Source organism: Mobula birostris, chromosome 9, assembly GCF_030028105.1.
Source record: "Mobula birostris isolate sMobBir1 chromosome 9, sMobBir1.hap1, whole genome shotgun sequence".
NCBI lineage: Eukaryota > Metazoa > Chordata > Chondrichthyes > Myliobatiformes > Myliobatidae > Mobula > Mobula birostris.
In genome coordinates this window covers 128,961,366-128,977,951 of record NC_092378.1, presented here as the reverse complement: position 1 = coordinate 128,977,951, position 16,586 = coordinate 128,961,366, and the positions used below count along the sequence as shown (strand labels likewise).

General features: G+C 40.4%; 1 protein-coding gene across 1 annotated transcript in view; it reads left to right on the top strand.

Annotated features, from left to right (window-relative positions):
- The window catches only part of xylt1 (xylosyltransferase I), a 284,213-nt gene that overhangs the window by 228,771 nt on the left and 38,856 nt on the right, over positions 1-16,586 (top strand). The window contains exon 7 of the mRNA XM_072268810.1: positions 11,426-11,602. Within this exon, the coding sequence (XP_072124911.1) occupies positions 11,426-11,602 (177 nt within the window). The remainder of the gene's footprint in view (positions 1-11,425; positions 11,603-16,586) is intronic.

Here is a 16,586-nt window from a genome sequence, read left to right as displayed (position 1 = left end):
GACATCGAGGCGGGCAGTCATAAGAGAAAATGAGCTGCCTGCCCTGATCGACAATGAGATGACACCCCTGTGTCCCACCACCCCAACCCCCAGGCTCCGGACAGATACTGTACTGATTCGCAGAGAATGCAACGGTAGCCGGGAGGCACACGGCACATCTTTAAGAAAAAAGCCGAAATAAACATGCTAATTAGTTAGGTGCCGCCTAGCACATAATTGTCGGCCCAGATCAGAGGCGATGCAATCGTCAATCGCCTCTGATCTGCGCCAACATTTACGTGCCGGGCAGCACCTAATTAATTAGCATGTTTATTTCGGCTTTTTCCTTAAAGATGTGCTGTGTGCCTTCTGGCTACCGCTGCGTTCTTCAGGGCAACGTATCGGGTCGGCGGCCCGGAGGGTGGTTGCCGCTGCACCACCCCAACCTGCGACGACTCAGTCCAACACACCATCATCAGTGTGTTCTGCGCTGTCTTCCCAATCCCAGTAAGTGATACTACACTGTACATACATTATTTCTACTTTATATAGGCTGTGTATTTTTACGTGTTATTTGGTAGATTTGGCAGCTTCATAGTTTAAAGCTTACTGGAGAGCGTTTGCACCGTGTTTTTGCCAACAGCGCTTGCGTGAGATTTTCTGCCGAGAACGCTTGCGTGAGATTTTCGCTTCAGATATCTGTGCAGGCAATCGTTGTAGAGAAGTATTTCTACTTTATAAAGGCTGTGTATTTATCATATCATTCTTGCTTTTACTATATGTTACTGTTATTTTAGGTTTCATGTGTTACTTGGCATGATTTGGTAGGTTATTTTTGGGTCTGCGAACGCTCACAAAATTTTCCCATATAAATAAGTGGTAATTGCTTCTCCACTTTACGATATTCCGGCTTACGAACCGTTTCATAGGAACGCTCTACCTTTGGATGGCGGGGGAAACTTGTACTAACAATCCTCTGGGTGATAAATTTGCCCCTCAGGTTCTTATTAAATCTTTCCCCTCTCACCTTAAACCTGTGCCTTCCAGTTTTTGATTCCCCAACCCTGGAAAAATGTCTATATGCAAAGCCCTAGTTATGGCACTCATGATTTTGTGCATATCTATAAGATCACCCTTCATTCTCTTGCACTCCGATAAGTAATGTCCCAGCCTGCTTAACCTCTCTCCCTTCAGTCCCAGCTGTTGAAGCCCAGGGATTTCAAAATCAGATTTATTTTCACTGTCTTATATGTTGTGAAATTTGTTGTCTTGTAGCAGTAGACAGTGCAAAGAAATAAAATACAATAAATTACAAAATAATTAAGTAGTGTAGAAAATAATGTGTTCATAAATATGATTGCAGAGGAGTAGAAGCTCTTTCTAAATCATCAAGCGTGGATCTTCAGCTCTAGTACCTCCTCCCTTATGGTAGTAACAAGCAGAGGGAATCCCCTGGACGTCCTTAATGATGGGTGCCCCCTTCTTGAGACACCAGCTTTTGTAGATGCCCTCTGGCAGGGGTATTTGCCCATGATGGAGCGAACTAAGTCCACAACGTTCTGCAGCTTTCTGAGGAAAACGTAATCAAAGATTTGTATATAGCACAGAAAAGGCCCTCGTGTGACTTGGTGCCATATGAGAGGACAGTACATAAACAGAAGCCCAAGCTATCGCAGGAAGTATGTTAGCATGGACTGAAAACTGGCTGTGGTAATGAAACAGGGAGTTGGAATAAATGGGTCTTTTTCAGGCTGGAGGAGTGTATCTCGTGAAGTACCCCAGAGATCAGTTTTGTAGCCCTAAATTGTTTATTCCAACGATGCTGAGGATGTTCTTTGAGTCTGTGGTGGCCAGTGCTATCATGTTTGCTGTTGTGTGCTGGGGCAGGGCTGAGGGTAGCAGACACCAGAATCAACAAACTCGTTCGTAAGGCCAGTGATGTTGTGGGGATGGAACTGGACTCTCTGATGGTGGTGGCTGAAAAGAGGATGCTGTCCAAGTTACATGCCATCTTGGACAATGTCTCCCATCCACTACATAATGGACTGGTTGGGCACAGGAGTACATTCAGCCAGAGACTCATTCCATTGAGATGCAACACTGAGCGTCATAGGAAGTCATTCCTGCCTGTGGCCATCAAACTTTACAACTCCTCCCTGGAGGGTCAGACACCCTGAGCCAATAGGCTGGTCCTGGACTTATTTCCTGGCATAATTTACATATTACTATTTAATTATTTATGGTTTTATTACTATTTAATTATTTATGGTGCAACTGTAACAAAAAACAATTTCCCTCGGGATCAATAAAGTGTGACTATGACTATATGCCTATGTTACATTAATGAGCAGGACAGTGGAATGAAATGTCAGGTTGGCAGATTTACCAATGATTAGAAAATAGGAAGAAGGGCATGTTGTGATGAGGATATGATTTTTGCCCTAGCAGAGATATTTAAATCATCCTTAGTGACAGGAGAGGTACCAGAGGAATGTTGTTCCGCTGTTTAAAAAATGCTATAAACATAAACCAGGAAACTATAGGCCAATGAGTCTGACATCAGATGTGGGAAAGTTTTTGGAAGGTGTTCGAAGGGACTGGATACAAGTATTTAGCTAGACATGAACTGATTGAGAATAATCAGCTTGGCTTTGTGATTGGTAGGCCATGTCAAACCAACCTTTCTTGAGGAAGTTACCAGGAAAGGCAGTGGATGTTGTCTACATGGACTTTAGCAAGGCATTTGACAGGGTCTAGCATGTGACGTTAATCAAAAACGTTCAGTCGCTCGGCATACAAGATAAGATAATAAATTGGATCAGACATTGGCTTTGTGGGAGAAGCTAGAGAATAGTAATAAATGATTGCTTCTCTGACTGGAGGCCTGTGACTAGTGGTGTGCTGCAGGAATCGTTGCTGTGTCCTTTGTTGTTCATCATCCATATCAATGATGTGAATGATGGCAGGAGAGTCATGTTATGACGTGGGATTGAGACGTGTAAATCCAGCTCTCCCGTAAAAAATGAGCAAAGTACCGTTTAAACAACGTAAAGTTAATAAATACTTTCCGAAAACTACTTATAAACTTCGTAAGACTACTCTACGATCTGCCTCGTAAACCGCAACAGAAGAAGTCTGTTCTTGTGAAGTCGCCGCGAGATGGGAAGAAAAAAGGGCCTACTGCAGCGATGGAGCCTCGGATTCAGGTTGGATCTCCTTCGGAGGAGACGCATTTTATCTCTGGTGTAGAAGAACAGGGAGCAATGGCGGCGGTAGTGGTCTCTCGGAAGAAGATGCCAGAATTGCGCATGCGCAAAGAAGTACGCATGCGCAAATCGACACAACTTAAACTACAAGAACCGACGGCCACTGCAACTGAAAGTGACTCAGAGTCAGAATTGGATACGGCAGAGAATACAGATGAAGAAGAGGAGGAAGAACTGGAAGAGACTGGAAGTAAAGGAGACGACGGAGACATAAGAGAGGCTTTATTGCATTTAACGGCTGAACTAAGAAAATTAAGAACAGAGCTTAGAGATGTGAAGAAGTGCAATGATAAAGCTATGAAAAGACAGGATAAAATGGATAAGAAACTTCAGAAGATGGAAAGAACAATGGAGCATATTAATGATAGCGTGGAAAAAACAGAAAATGATGTGCTTGTCTGGAACACGGAAAGAAGTCGACTCTTGGAGAAAGTGGACGTGTTGGAAAATTTTATTAGACGTAATAATATTAAAATTGTTGGTCTTAAAGAAGGTAGAGAGGGAGATAATCCAATAGAATTTTTTCAAAGATGGATCCCGAAAACCTTGCAAATGAAAGAGGAAGACCGATCAATTGAAATTGAGCGGGTACATAGAGCTCTAAGACCAAAACCACAAGATGACCAATATCCACGATCAATTTTAATAAAATTCTTAAGATTTCAAGATTACTTTTTAAAGAAAGGATTCTACAGGCGGCTGCCCAAGCTGCCAAGAAGAGAAAAGGGCCACTGATGATAGAAGGGAAGAAAATTTTTTTCTACCCTGACATAAGTTATGAACTTTTGAAGAGAAGGAAGAAATTTAATCCAGTGAAAAAAGCCCTATGGGATCACGGTTATCAATTTATATTGCGTTATCCTGCAACCTTGAAGATGATTTTGCCTGGTGGGGAAAGAAGATTTTTTGACGATTACCGGAAAGCGGAGGAGTTTGTGCGAGATTCTTTGAATATTCACAAGATACAAGAACAAACCCAGGGGAGTGAGATGGATTGAAGATGAAGACTGGATCAAGGATTAGACCTGTTGGATTTTTAGGCGGATGAATATATATTATTAATTATATGAGGGAGGGGAAGAAAGGTTAAAATTTGAGAAATATTAGCTAGGAATAATGACATTAATTTTTTTTATATATATACAATTTTCTGTTACGGGGAGCTGGAAGAAATACTGACTAATCGCTACGTTATTCATGTGTGCAAGTGTGGCAATAGCCACAACCCGCACAGTGGAGGGGGGTAGTGTTGTGTACCTTTTCATTCACAACATTAGTGGGGGGGTATTTGTTTTGTATCTTATCTATTTTTTTTTCTTTTTGCCTGGATGATTGGGAGGGAAACACATAGCAACATGGTGAAGTTCAAAGAGATTCCCCAGGGAACTATGAGAGTTGAGAAGCTAAGTAATGTTTTAGATTTTAAGAGATAAATGTGAAACATTTTTGAATATTTGGAGCCCTTATTTACAGCTCTGATGATAAAGATCTTGGTTCCTTGGGGAAAGTAAGAAACATATATTAAATTTATTTTTAATCCCATGGAGCATGTGCAAACCTTGCAATATTCAGGCGGTTCTTTTTTTTTCTTCTTTTTTTTTCTTTTTTCTTTAGGTAGGAGTAAATATCGGGGGGAGGGGGGAGGGTAGATATTATTTTCTCATGTATTCACTTTGAAAACTGAATAAAAATTATATATAAAAAAAATGATGTGAATGATAGGATAATGTGGTTAAACTGGATCAGCATATTTGCAGATGACACCAGGATTGGGTACGTAGTGGACAGCGAGGAAGGCTATCATGGCTTGCACTGCGATCTGGATCAGTTGGAAAAATGGGCTGAAAAAATGGTGGATGGAATTTAATGCAGATAAGTGTGAGGTTTTGCACTTCGGTAGGATCAGCCAGCGTAGGTCTTACACAGTGAACGGTAGGGCATTGAGAAGTGTGCTAGGACATAAGGAATCTGGGAACACAGGTACATAATGCATTGAAAGTGGCATCACAGGTAGAGAAGCTCATACAGAAAGCATTTGGTATGTTAGTCTTCATAAATCAATGTATTCAGTGCAGGAGATGGGATGTTATATTGAAGTTATATAAGACATTGGTGAGACGTAATTTGGATTATTGTGTGCAGTTTTGGTCACCTACCTGAGGAAAGATGCAAACAAGGTTGAAAGTGTGCAGAGAAAATTTACAAGGTAGATTGAGAGGAGATTTGATAGTGGTATACAAAATTTTGAAGGGTAGACATAGGGTTAATACAAGCAGATTTTTTTCACCGAGGTTGGGTGGGACTACAACCAGAGGTCATGGATTAAGGGTGAAAGGTGAAGCCTAAGGGGAACATGAGAGAAAACTTATTCACTCATAGGGTTGTGAGAGTGCGGAATGAGTTTCCAGCACAAGTGGTGCATGCAAGCTTGATATCAACATTTAAGAGAAGTTTGGATAGGTACATGCATGGTCAGGGTATGGAGAGCTATGGTCCTGGTGCAAGTCGGAAGTTTAAATGTTTTTGGCATGGAGCAGATGGGCTGAAAGGCCTGTTTCTCTGCTGTACTTCTGTATGACTCTATGACACAGTTTGGATTTATATTCCTTGAAGTTTAGAAGAATGAGGGTATGTGTATTCAAACCTATCATCATCATCAGGTGCCATGCCCAGTTTGAGCTTTGATTGCCATGGCCCACACACTCCTGTTTCGGGTCAAGTGGATCAATTCATTAGTATTCATTTCCAGTTCTTTGGCTGCTGTCTTCAAACCTATAAGATAGCTATTGAGATGTTTTTGCTCTGAGGAGAGTCACAAGCAAGGATCTTAGTTACAAATTAAAGCAGTTATTTTAAAGTTAAAGCTTGTAGGAATTTCCCTTAGAGTGCAGCGAATCTCTGGAATTCCCTTCCCCCTGAGGTTGGTAGAAGTCAGACGAATTTAAGGAGTAGTTAGATAAATATTTGAAAGGTAGAGGAAATGAGGATTACAAGGAACTGACACAGAAGAGGAATAGAAGCCAACATGGATCAGCCATGAGAGACCTGGAGGCCTACTCCTGCTCCTGTTTTCTTGTAATGACCCACAATCTCCATGTTGACTGCCATCTGTATTAATCTCAATTAGTAACACTCAGTTAGTACCCTTCTCTGTCTCGCAATATGAATCATGTAGCATGAAAGCAGCCTCTTTGGCCCAAATTGTCCTTGCTGACTGTGTTGCTCAGCCAGCTAGTCCCATCTTCCTGCACTTGGCCCATAGCCTTCTAAGCTTGTCCAATCCATGTAGTTATCTTAGTTGGCTTTTAAATGTTGCTAATGTGGCCGTCTCAACCGCTATTTCTAGAAGCTCATTCCAAATACTCCCCGTCTTTTGAGTAGCTGCCCTGTTTCCAATTTTACATCTCTCAATTTTGATTTTAAATCCATGCATTTTTGTTTTTAGCACCGCCTCCCAGGAGGTTTTACCCTGTCAAAGACCCCCATGATCTCATATACGTCAATCAAGTCTCCTACATTCCAGGAACAGTTTTAGTCTGCACAACCTCTCCTTGTAATTCAGGCCTCCACGCACAGGCAAGATCCTAGTAAATCTTTTCTGCACTGTTTCTAGTTTAATAATATCCTTCCAATAACAGGGAATCTAAAATGTACACCGTACTCTTAAGTGTGGTCTCACTTGTATAACTGCAACATAACCTCCCATCTCCGATACTCAGTGCCCTGACTGATAAATGCCAGCACACCTTCTTCTATTTGTGACATGGTTTTCAGCAAACGGTGCCCTTGTACTCCTATCTCACTCTGTTTCACAGCATTCCCAGGGCCCAGAGAGAAAGAGGTTTTGCACAGTACTGTATTTATCAATGTGGAGCGGAGAGCGAGATTGTAAATCTTGCGGGAGCAGAGGATGTTGGGAATGGCAAGGGACAGGTGGCAGAGAAATTGTGCCATATATGGTGTTGGCATGGGTGCAGGTACATGCAGCTCTGAGACCCCAGGCAAGGTCATTTGATTCCAAACAATTGGTTTATTGATCATTACAGAATATATCTCTGGTGTTTCCCGCTCCCTCTCCTCTTCTTAAGACTACATATACCCCTAAGAATTTTGCACAGTACTGTACTTCTTAAATGTTACAGAAGTACCTGTCCCTGTCATCACTTCAAGGATGTTCTAATTACCATCTAGATGAAAAGAGCTCCTCTTCAGCTCTCCTATAAAACTCTTATCCCTCACCGTTAACGTATGCCCTCTGGTTTTAGACAACTCTGCTACGGAGAGAAGCTTCTTCCTATCTACCCCTCAGTGTTATATTTCCATTTTAGTTCTACCCCTAACCTCCTCTCACTCAAGAAAAGCAAACCTATCTTATCCATTCTTTACTCATAGTCATAGTCATAGTCATAGTCATAGTCATACTTTATTGATCCCAGGGGGAAATTGGTTTTCGTTACAGTTGCACCATAAATAATAAATAGTAATAGAACCCTAAATAGTTAAATAGTAATATGTAAATTATGCCAGTAAATTATGAAATAAGTCCAGGACCAGCCTATCGGCACAGGGTGCCTGACCCTCCAAGGGAGGAGTTGTAAAGTTTGATGGCCACAGGCAGGAATGACTTCCTATGACGCTCTGTGCTGCATCTTGGAGGAATGAGTCTCTGGCTGAATGTACTCCTGTGCCCACCCATACTGAAATGCTCCATATGAAGCAACATCCTGGTGAATTTCCTGCAGGCTCTCCAGTGTGGTGATGCACTGTATTCCAGTAGTGACTGAACCAATGTTTATGAAGTCGCCCTGTACTTATCCTTGGTGCCCATGATTAATGAAAGCCTCCGTCCTATACACCTTCTTCATCACCTTATCTACCCCTGGTTCTCAATACACCTTAGGGCACCATCATTTCTTCATATATGTTCTCTCATTATTACTGCAGCACATTATACATATCAAGTGTGTTTTTCCATCTCCCATAGCTCTCCCAATTTCACAAATTAGCAACAATGCCAATTCCTGTCTCACCTGTGAAATTACTTCATTGTAAAAGCCCAGGGTAGGAGATAAAATCCGATCTTTTGAGCACTCTTTTGTGTGACTTTCATTACTGGATGTACATTTTTCATTTACACCAGGGACGTGCTCTCTTCTGATTACGACCATCAGGAATGAGGTAGAGAATCTTGAAGACTCACACTGAATGGTTTAGAAACAGCTTCTTTTAGAAACAGTACCATCAGATTTCTGAAAGGTCCATGGGTACTACCTCACTATTCCTCCTGCACATTATTTATTTATATATTTGTTTATTTGCCTGCCTATTTATTTACTTTTGTCACTTATAGTCATTTTGATGTCCTACATTGTACTGCTATCACAATATAAACACAACATATGTTAGAGAGTGGGCACATGGCCAAGTGGTTAAGGCATTGGACTTGCGATCTGAAGGTTGGGAGTTCGAACCCCAGCCAAGGGGGCGTGTTGTGTCATTGAGCAAGGCACTTAAACACACATTGCTCTGCGACGACACTGGTGCCAAGCTGTATGGGTCCTAATGCCCTTCCCTTGGACAACATTGGTGTCGTGGAGAGGGGAGACTTGCGGCATGGGCAACTGTTGGTCTTCCATACAACCTTGCCCAGGCCTGCGCCCTGGAGAGTGAAGACTTTCCAGGTGCAGATCCATGGTCTCGTAAGACTAATGGATGCCTTTATGTTAGAGATAATAGTCCTGATTCTGATTAAATAACATTCTTTAAGGGGAAGGAATAACACAGAATAGAGATGTTCTTTCCTCTCCATTTCATGTGTTAGTCATTATTTCCAGGGAGACATTTCTGCTGTTGTGATAGTATAATTGCAACAATTAGAATGGTTTCGACTGCATGTTCTAGTCTTCTGCCAGAATCATTCATATGGAATTGAAACTTGCTCTCTGGACAGGGATGAGTTGTGAGGATTATCGGAATAACCCTTTTGCAGGATTTTAGGATTTGCTTTTAGGTAAACTTGAATTAATTCACAGTAGACAGCAGCAGAAACATAATATGCTGAAACACACCACTGGTCAGGCAGCATCCTCGGAAAGCAGCACAATAATGTAGATTCACTTATGGGAAAGATAGATAAACGAATGAAGCAGAAAACAGTGGAAGAGAAGGAAGCAGAATAGTAGTTGGGATGTTTATTTTAAAATTATGCACAGTATTTGATTTCCACTGACACAGCACACATTTATTTTTGTCAATGATTGTCCTGGAGATATTGCAGGTGAGATTTCTTAACTGTCTGTAGTTCTTAACTGTGAACATGCTCTGACAGTGTTCTTGGGGGTGGAATTAGATTTAGAGCCAGCAACAATGAAAAAAACGCTGATGCATTTCCAAGTCAGGATGGTGATTGGAAACAGGCATTGGGTGATTTCCATAGGAACATGTTGCTGTAGTCCATTTCAATTCTTCAAGTTCATGAAGAGGGGCAAAAAGCAATTTTCCTGGAGCAAAATGATAACAAAAAGCAATTGGCCTAAAATGGTCTGTTTCTCATTTATGAATACAGTATGTTCTTCTGTTTCACTGAGTTAGTGAAAGATGAGCTCACCAATTATCCCATTGATGTGGACTGATACGTGTACGTGTTTGAGACAGCTTCTGTTTTGGTTTTAGGTTTCCAGTATTTGCAATCATTTGCTTTTTTTTTAAGCAGCAGATTTAGAAGCTGTGGGATATTGTTTTAGCATGTTTGACTCAATAAAGGAATGGCTCTTTCCAGGGAACACAGCAAAGAGAAAGATATGACTACATATGAAGCTATAAGTCTTTATCTACCCTCTTAGGTGGATGTAAGATATACCATGGTAATGACTTTTAAAAGAGCTCAAGATGTATTCCATTCCATGTGTCTGGAGCAAATTTTAACCCTCTGTCAATGTTACCAGAATTGAATACCGGATCATTTCCTGTTGCCGGAGCTTGTAGATATCCTAATCTCTACAGTCGTTGCACTTCATAAATATGAAAGTCATTGGCTGCAAATTGCTTTATGGGATCATCATGTTAAGAGAAGTGTTTTACAGAGAATTTTTGTTACAATGCAGACCTGTTGCCTCTGGAGGATTTCCCTTTGTTTATTGCACAGGGACAAAGACAAGAGCAGATAGAAGCACTGCATCATTTCAAGCTTCAGATAGTGAAACAACTCCTCTGTGTTGCCTCATTGCCAGTGGCTGCCATTTTATCTTTGAGTGAAAATACCAACATTTCAAATTTTCAAACATCATGCAGAATGAACACCAACTCAATGAACTGTTAATATAGTTCAATATCCCATATAGGTCAATTGCCAGTGCATCCCCTTAATTTCGAGCATTAAGGCATGCATTTTGCTGGTCATTTTTTACATAATAAAATATTAATATATTTTTCACCAATAATCCTATCTCAGTATTTTTTAAATGGCCAGGCAGCATCTCTAGGAAGAGGTGCTGCCTGGCCTGCTGCGTTCACCAGCAACTTTTATGTGTGTTGCTTGAATTTCCAGCATCTGCAGAATTCCTGTTGTTTCAGTATTTTTTAGTTTTTTTTTAAATTTATTTAGTGATTTGTGATTCAGTAAAACGTTGAAGGGTTAAATTTGAATTAAGTTGGGGGTAGGTGCATTATTGTGGGCTGTGCAGCAGGTAACGTAATCATAGATTATAAGTGCATGTAAAGGTCAAACCCATGTTTTTTGGACTGGCAGCTGATATGATTTGATTCAGTACCGGCAGTATCTTATGTAACTAATCTGTGTCCAATTAGATTCAGTAAGAATGAGGCTGGACTTGGTGCTCAATGACTTCTGTTTATTGTGATATACAGTCATCTAGGGGTGAATTAAAATTAATTAAACTGACCCAACTGATGCTTTTGTTCTGAGTGATATAAAGATGACCACTGAAAAATGATGCATCGACTTTATGTGGAACATTGAATGCTAGGGTGGATTACCATTATTGGAAGATGCCTTCTACCAGCAAATAAATAAGTAACTTACAAGTTTTTTTTGTTAGTCGTAACACTTTATTCCCTTCAATTATGATGGGTCTTGACCGCAGGTAGTGTGGTGTAAAGATTTTCTTTTGCTGTGGAGTGTTTCTGAATGCCTAAGTCTCAATGATTACTTTTTATTTCAGTCCTTCTTCCATACGGTTCTGGAGAATAGTCATCTCTGTGGTACAATGGTGGATAACAATCTGCGCATTACCAACTGGAATCGGAAGCTGGGCTGTAAGTGCCAATACAAGCACATAGTGGACTGGTGTGGCTGCTCACCCAATGACTTCAAGCCCCAAGACTTCCATCGCTTCCAGGTAGACATGTATTCTGTAACAATATATGGGTACAGCTTATATCATTTATACCATCATTGCTACAAGAACTTTCATTCTGATAACCTGGAAGCAATTCCAGCAAACTCTTAGATAGTCCATTGGAACTTAACTATTCCAACATAGATTGTGGTCAAATGAACATGTGGCTCCAGTAGGGCATCTTGGTAAGAGACTAGTTAGGATCATTTTTGTTCATTGGAACAACTGCTTGAAGGGATGCAGCAGAGGAAAGGAAGGTACCTGGGAGGCAGCTCCACATTCAGAGTGCACGAGGAGAAAAGGGAGATTGGTGGTGGTTTAAACTTCGGTCAAAACAGATTGCGAGGTGGGATCTTTAAAGAAGTGTTTCATGACAGCAGTGTTACAGGAAGAGGACTCTACTCAATGACGGATCACATAGGAGCTTATGAGGAAAGTTATGCATTTAAGACCTTACAATGTATCGATACATAGAAATTAGGAGCAGGAGTAAGCCATTCAGCCCTTCAAGCCTGCTCACTGTGATCTGGTTGATCATCCAATATTACTGTCCAGTCTCCATCTTCTCCCCCATCCCTTGATCTCTTTAACCATTAGTACTTAATCCTTCTAATACTAATTCCACCTTCAGAGCATTGTTGGTAATTGGGCTAGCCCCACCTATGCACAGATTACAGTCACCCATATTTGCAGAGAAATCCTTATTGACCTGCCTTTCATTTCCCTTTTAGTGGCATCCACAATGTCACCACTAGTGCTTGAAGGAGTATCTAATTCCTTCTTGAATATATTTAATGATATGTCTTCAGTTGCCTTCTGTTAAAGAGAACTGCAGGGGTTCACCACTGTTTGGATAAAGGAATTTATAGGGTGAAGATTTATAAAAATTAGTGGGTGAAGGACTCAACTAAGTCCTTATTGGGTTGCCCCATGTCATTACACTGTGATCTCTGAACTCTCCCACCACCAGGGAAAATCCTTCTTGCAACTAATTTGCTCAGTTACATTGGGATTTTATACATTTCAATGAGATCTCTTCTCATTCTTGTAAAATGTGTCAAATAAAAAGCCCATTTACCCTAATCCTTTTTCATACATCACTTATGTCAACCCAGGAATCAGTCTGATGAATCTTCACTACACTCCTACCAAAACAAAAACTTTTTCCTCAGACGGGGAGACCAAAGCTGCACACAATCCTCAGCAAGGCCCTCGACGACTGCAGTAAGCCATCCCTGATTCTGTTTTCAAACCCTTTCAAAATGAAGGCCAACAAGTCATTCATCTTTGTAAGTGCTGCTGCACCCTCATGCTTAATTTCAACAAATGGGGCAGACGAACACACGGATGTTGCTGTATCTCTCTATTGCCCTGTCTGTAGCTGTTTAGATCATCTGCTTTCCTGTTTTTGCCACTACATTGAATAACCTCACACTAATCCAACCTAAAAATGCATATGCCATACATTTGCCTACTACCTCAACTAATCCAAAACATCCACATTCTTCTCAAAGCATGCAATTCTGTCCAACGTTGTTTTATTGGCAGACTTGAAGGTTTTATATTTAATTCCCTCAGCTACATTATTAATCTATATTGTGAACAGCAGAATTCCAAGGACTGAACCCTATCGCACCATATTAGCCACTGCCTGCAACTCAGAAAAGGAACATTTTTATTCCCAGTCTGTCAGCTGGTTTTATATCCATGACAATATCCCCTAAACCCACCTGCCTTCACTTTGTATGGTAATCTGTTAGGCAAGACATTGTCAAAAGTCTAATCACACCATAGCCACAGGATTTTCTAACCCCAATTATTCTACAAGTTATATCACCAACAGACTTCTAATATATTTGTCAAGCATGATCTCCCTTTCAGGGTGATCTTCATTGACGCTATCAATTTTCCAGATGCTCTGCTATTAAATCTTCTAATATTGGGTTCTGGCATTCTCCCTAACTAACTTCACAGTTTTATTTCCCTCCTTATTTTCTTTCTTTTTTTTTGTAATTTATTTTTTATTGAAGTTTATCATCAAACAAAACTTTCCATAAGATGTATTTCAGATACTGTACATATATATCATATAGTCATAGTTGTCACAAATCTCCACATAATATTTATCTGAGATATACACTTATAGAAAGGAGAGGAAAGAAAGAACAATCAAAAGAAGAAAACTATGTACAAAAATAGTGAGGTTACATTAGCTACCTTTCAATTTGTAGAAATTGATTCGGAGTTGGAAGTATGCAATTTAGTATATCCTCCTCTAAAGAAAACACTCACTAATAAATTCTTCTCGGCTTCCAGCTGTGAAGCGTTTATTCGTTAAATACGCTGGGAAAGCACTAGACCCTTTTTCAATACACTCACTGTTTCCCACTCCCTTAAATACTTCGGGAATATTGATTTCCTTCAAATCTTACTCTCACTAGACCCCAGATTCATTAATGTTTTAGGGAGACTATTTCGTTCCCTCCTCTATGAAGACAGACCCAGTGTATTTGCTCAATGGACTGCCATTATTTTGTTCCCTATTTGTGAATCTTCCTGTTTGTTGGTCAATTCTCACCTCATACCATCATAATGCTATAGCTTCCTTCATTTATGTTAAAGGGCCTTAGAATCTTCGAATCCACTTTGTTGTTCTCCATCTAAATGAAAATTCTGTCGTTATTATAGATACTCCAATTCAAGAACCTTGCCCATGAAGATTACTAATTAATCCTTTCTCATTACACAGTACACAGTCAAAGATGGCGTGCTCCTCGGTTGGTTCCAGAAAAGAAATCATCTAGCCCCACAATTAAAGTCATCCACAATTACAGATATTACCCTCTTATTTCACCTCTCTCTAATTTCCCTTTTAATGGCACCCACAATGTCATCACAAATGTTGGAGGATCTATATAAAACTTTCCTTAATATTTTCTGCCCCTTACTTGTTCTTAGAACCTTAGAGCTTGTATTTGTAGCTCTGACTGTACAGATTCAACATTTTCCAAACTAATATCCTTCATTATTGTGTAAATCTTCTCTTTAACCAGCAACACTACTCCACCTTCTTTTCACCCATTCTTCTAAATATTGATTAACCCTGGTTGTTCAGTTCCAATTACAGGACACCCCCTGCCACCATGTCTCTGTAATCCCTTATTTTCATCTCCCTTTTGGTACCTACACTCAGTGGCCACTTTATTAAGTACCTCCTGTACCTAATAAAGTGGCCACTGAGTGTATGTTTGTGGTCTTCTGCTGCTGTAGCCCATCCACTTCAAGGATCAATGTGTTGTGTGTTCAGAGATGCTTTTCTGCACACCACTGTTGTTAAACATGGTTATTTTAGTTACTGTCACCTCCCGGTCAGTTTTGTACCTGTCTGGCCATTCTCCTCTGACCTCTCATTAGCAAGGTGTTTTTGCCCACAGAACTGATGCTCACTGATGTTTTTTTTTTGTTTGTTTTTCTCACCATTATCTGTAAACTCTAGAGACTGTTGTATGTGAAAATCTCAGGAAATCAGCAGTTTCTGAGATACTCAAACCACCCCATCTGGCACCAACAATCATTCTACAATCAAAATCACTTAGGTCACATTTTTCCCCCATGTTGATGTTTGGTCTGAACAGCAACAGCCTTTTGACTATGTCTGCATGTTTTTATACATTGTGTTGCTGCCATGTGATTGTCTGATTACATTCTTGCATTAATGACTAGGTGTATAAATAAGTTGTCATTGAGTGTACTAACCTTATTGTAAATGCTCTTATGCATTGACAAACTATATTTAGGCTCAACTTTTAATCCTCTAATCTCCATTATTTTCCATTACAGCCTTTCTGTCTTCCCATTTGCCTATCCTTTGTCTCGATCCTTTTTTTTGCCTTCCTCTGTCTCCTTGCATAATATCCCATTGTGCTGCCATTTTAGTTTAAGCACTCCTTGAGTAAGCTTCTGAGAATGTGGGCTAAATCTCGTGGTCATGTTAAATATAAAGCTTTAAAGAACAGAATTGGAGAGGAACCAGGTTTAGCAACAAAAATAACACTTAGCAATAAAGCCGTCATGTTAACAGTAGTGCTAGAAGGGGTGAAAGAGAGGAAGTATTTTAATAGAACTTTGCCTGGAGATTCATCACCAGTTGTTAGCACTTCATGCAGTTGCAACACCATCTTGACCTCTGTGTCAAAATTAACTCCATTAAAAGAAATTAAAATGAATTTTGGAGTCAAAAGTGCACCACAGTGATGATGCAATATTGTGCTGCTGACTGGGGAAGGGGCTCTCAAATGTTCTCTTTATACCCTGAAATACCACTTGTAGAGTGGTGGGCAGTTTTGGTGGGGGATAGTAACAAATAGTGTTTATTATGATCAAGGCAGTTTTAGCAATGAATATACAGACTGTGTACGTCAGTTATGCACAGATCCGAAGGAATGAAATTCAGGGAAAGGGTAGGTTAGAAAATGAGGTGAAAAGAAAGTTGACAGCTGATTCGATCATAGGATAGAAATTCCAAAGTGTTGCTACAAACTTAAAGACTGATTAACATATATAGATTGGATTCCTATGGTACAGCTTTGAGTCTAATATAACCCTTACTGCTGGGCAGGGATGAGGAAACCTAGCAAGTGTCTTTCTTTGTGCTTGTTGTGAGGCAGGAAGACAGGCATATGCTCCTGGGGAAGTATCGAACTCTCACCATTTTCAGCAATCCTTTTCTCTTTTCCAATTGCCAATGTGTCAATATCGAACAGGACCTTCCTGGTCCTACTGACTTGCATTTTTACATGGGGGGGGGTGGGGGTGGTACCAGTAAGGATATTGTTCCATCATTTTACATTTAAAGCAATAGAAAGTTGGTCTGCTATCCTACACCTCCTCATCTCTGCTCCCAGCTCTCCCTCAAGCTGGATCTGCTCAATTCCTCTGGGTTTCTGCCTTGTGAATTACTTGTAATCCAGACCGTTCACCAGTT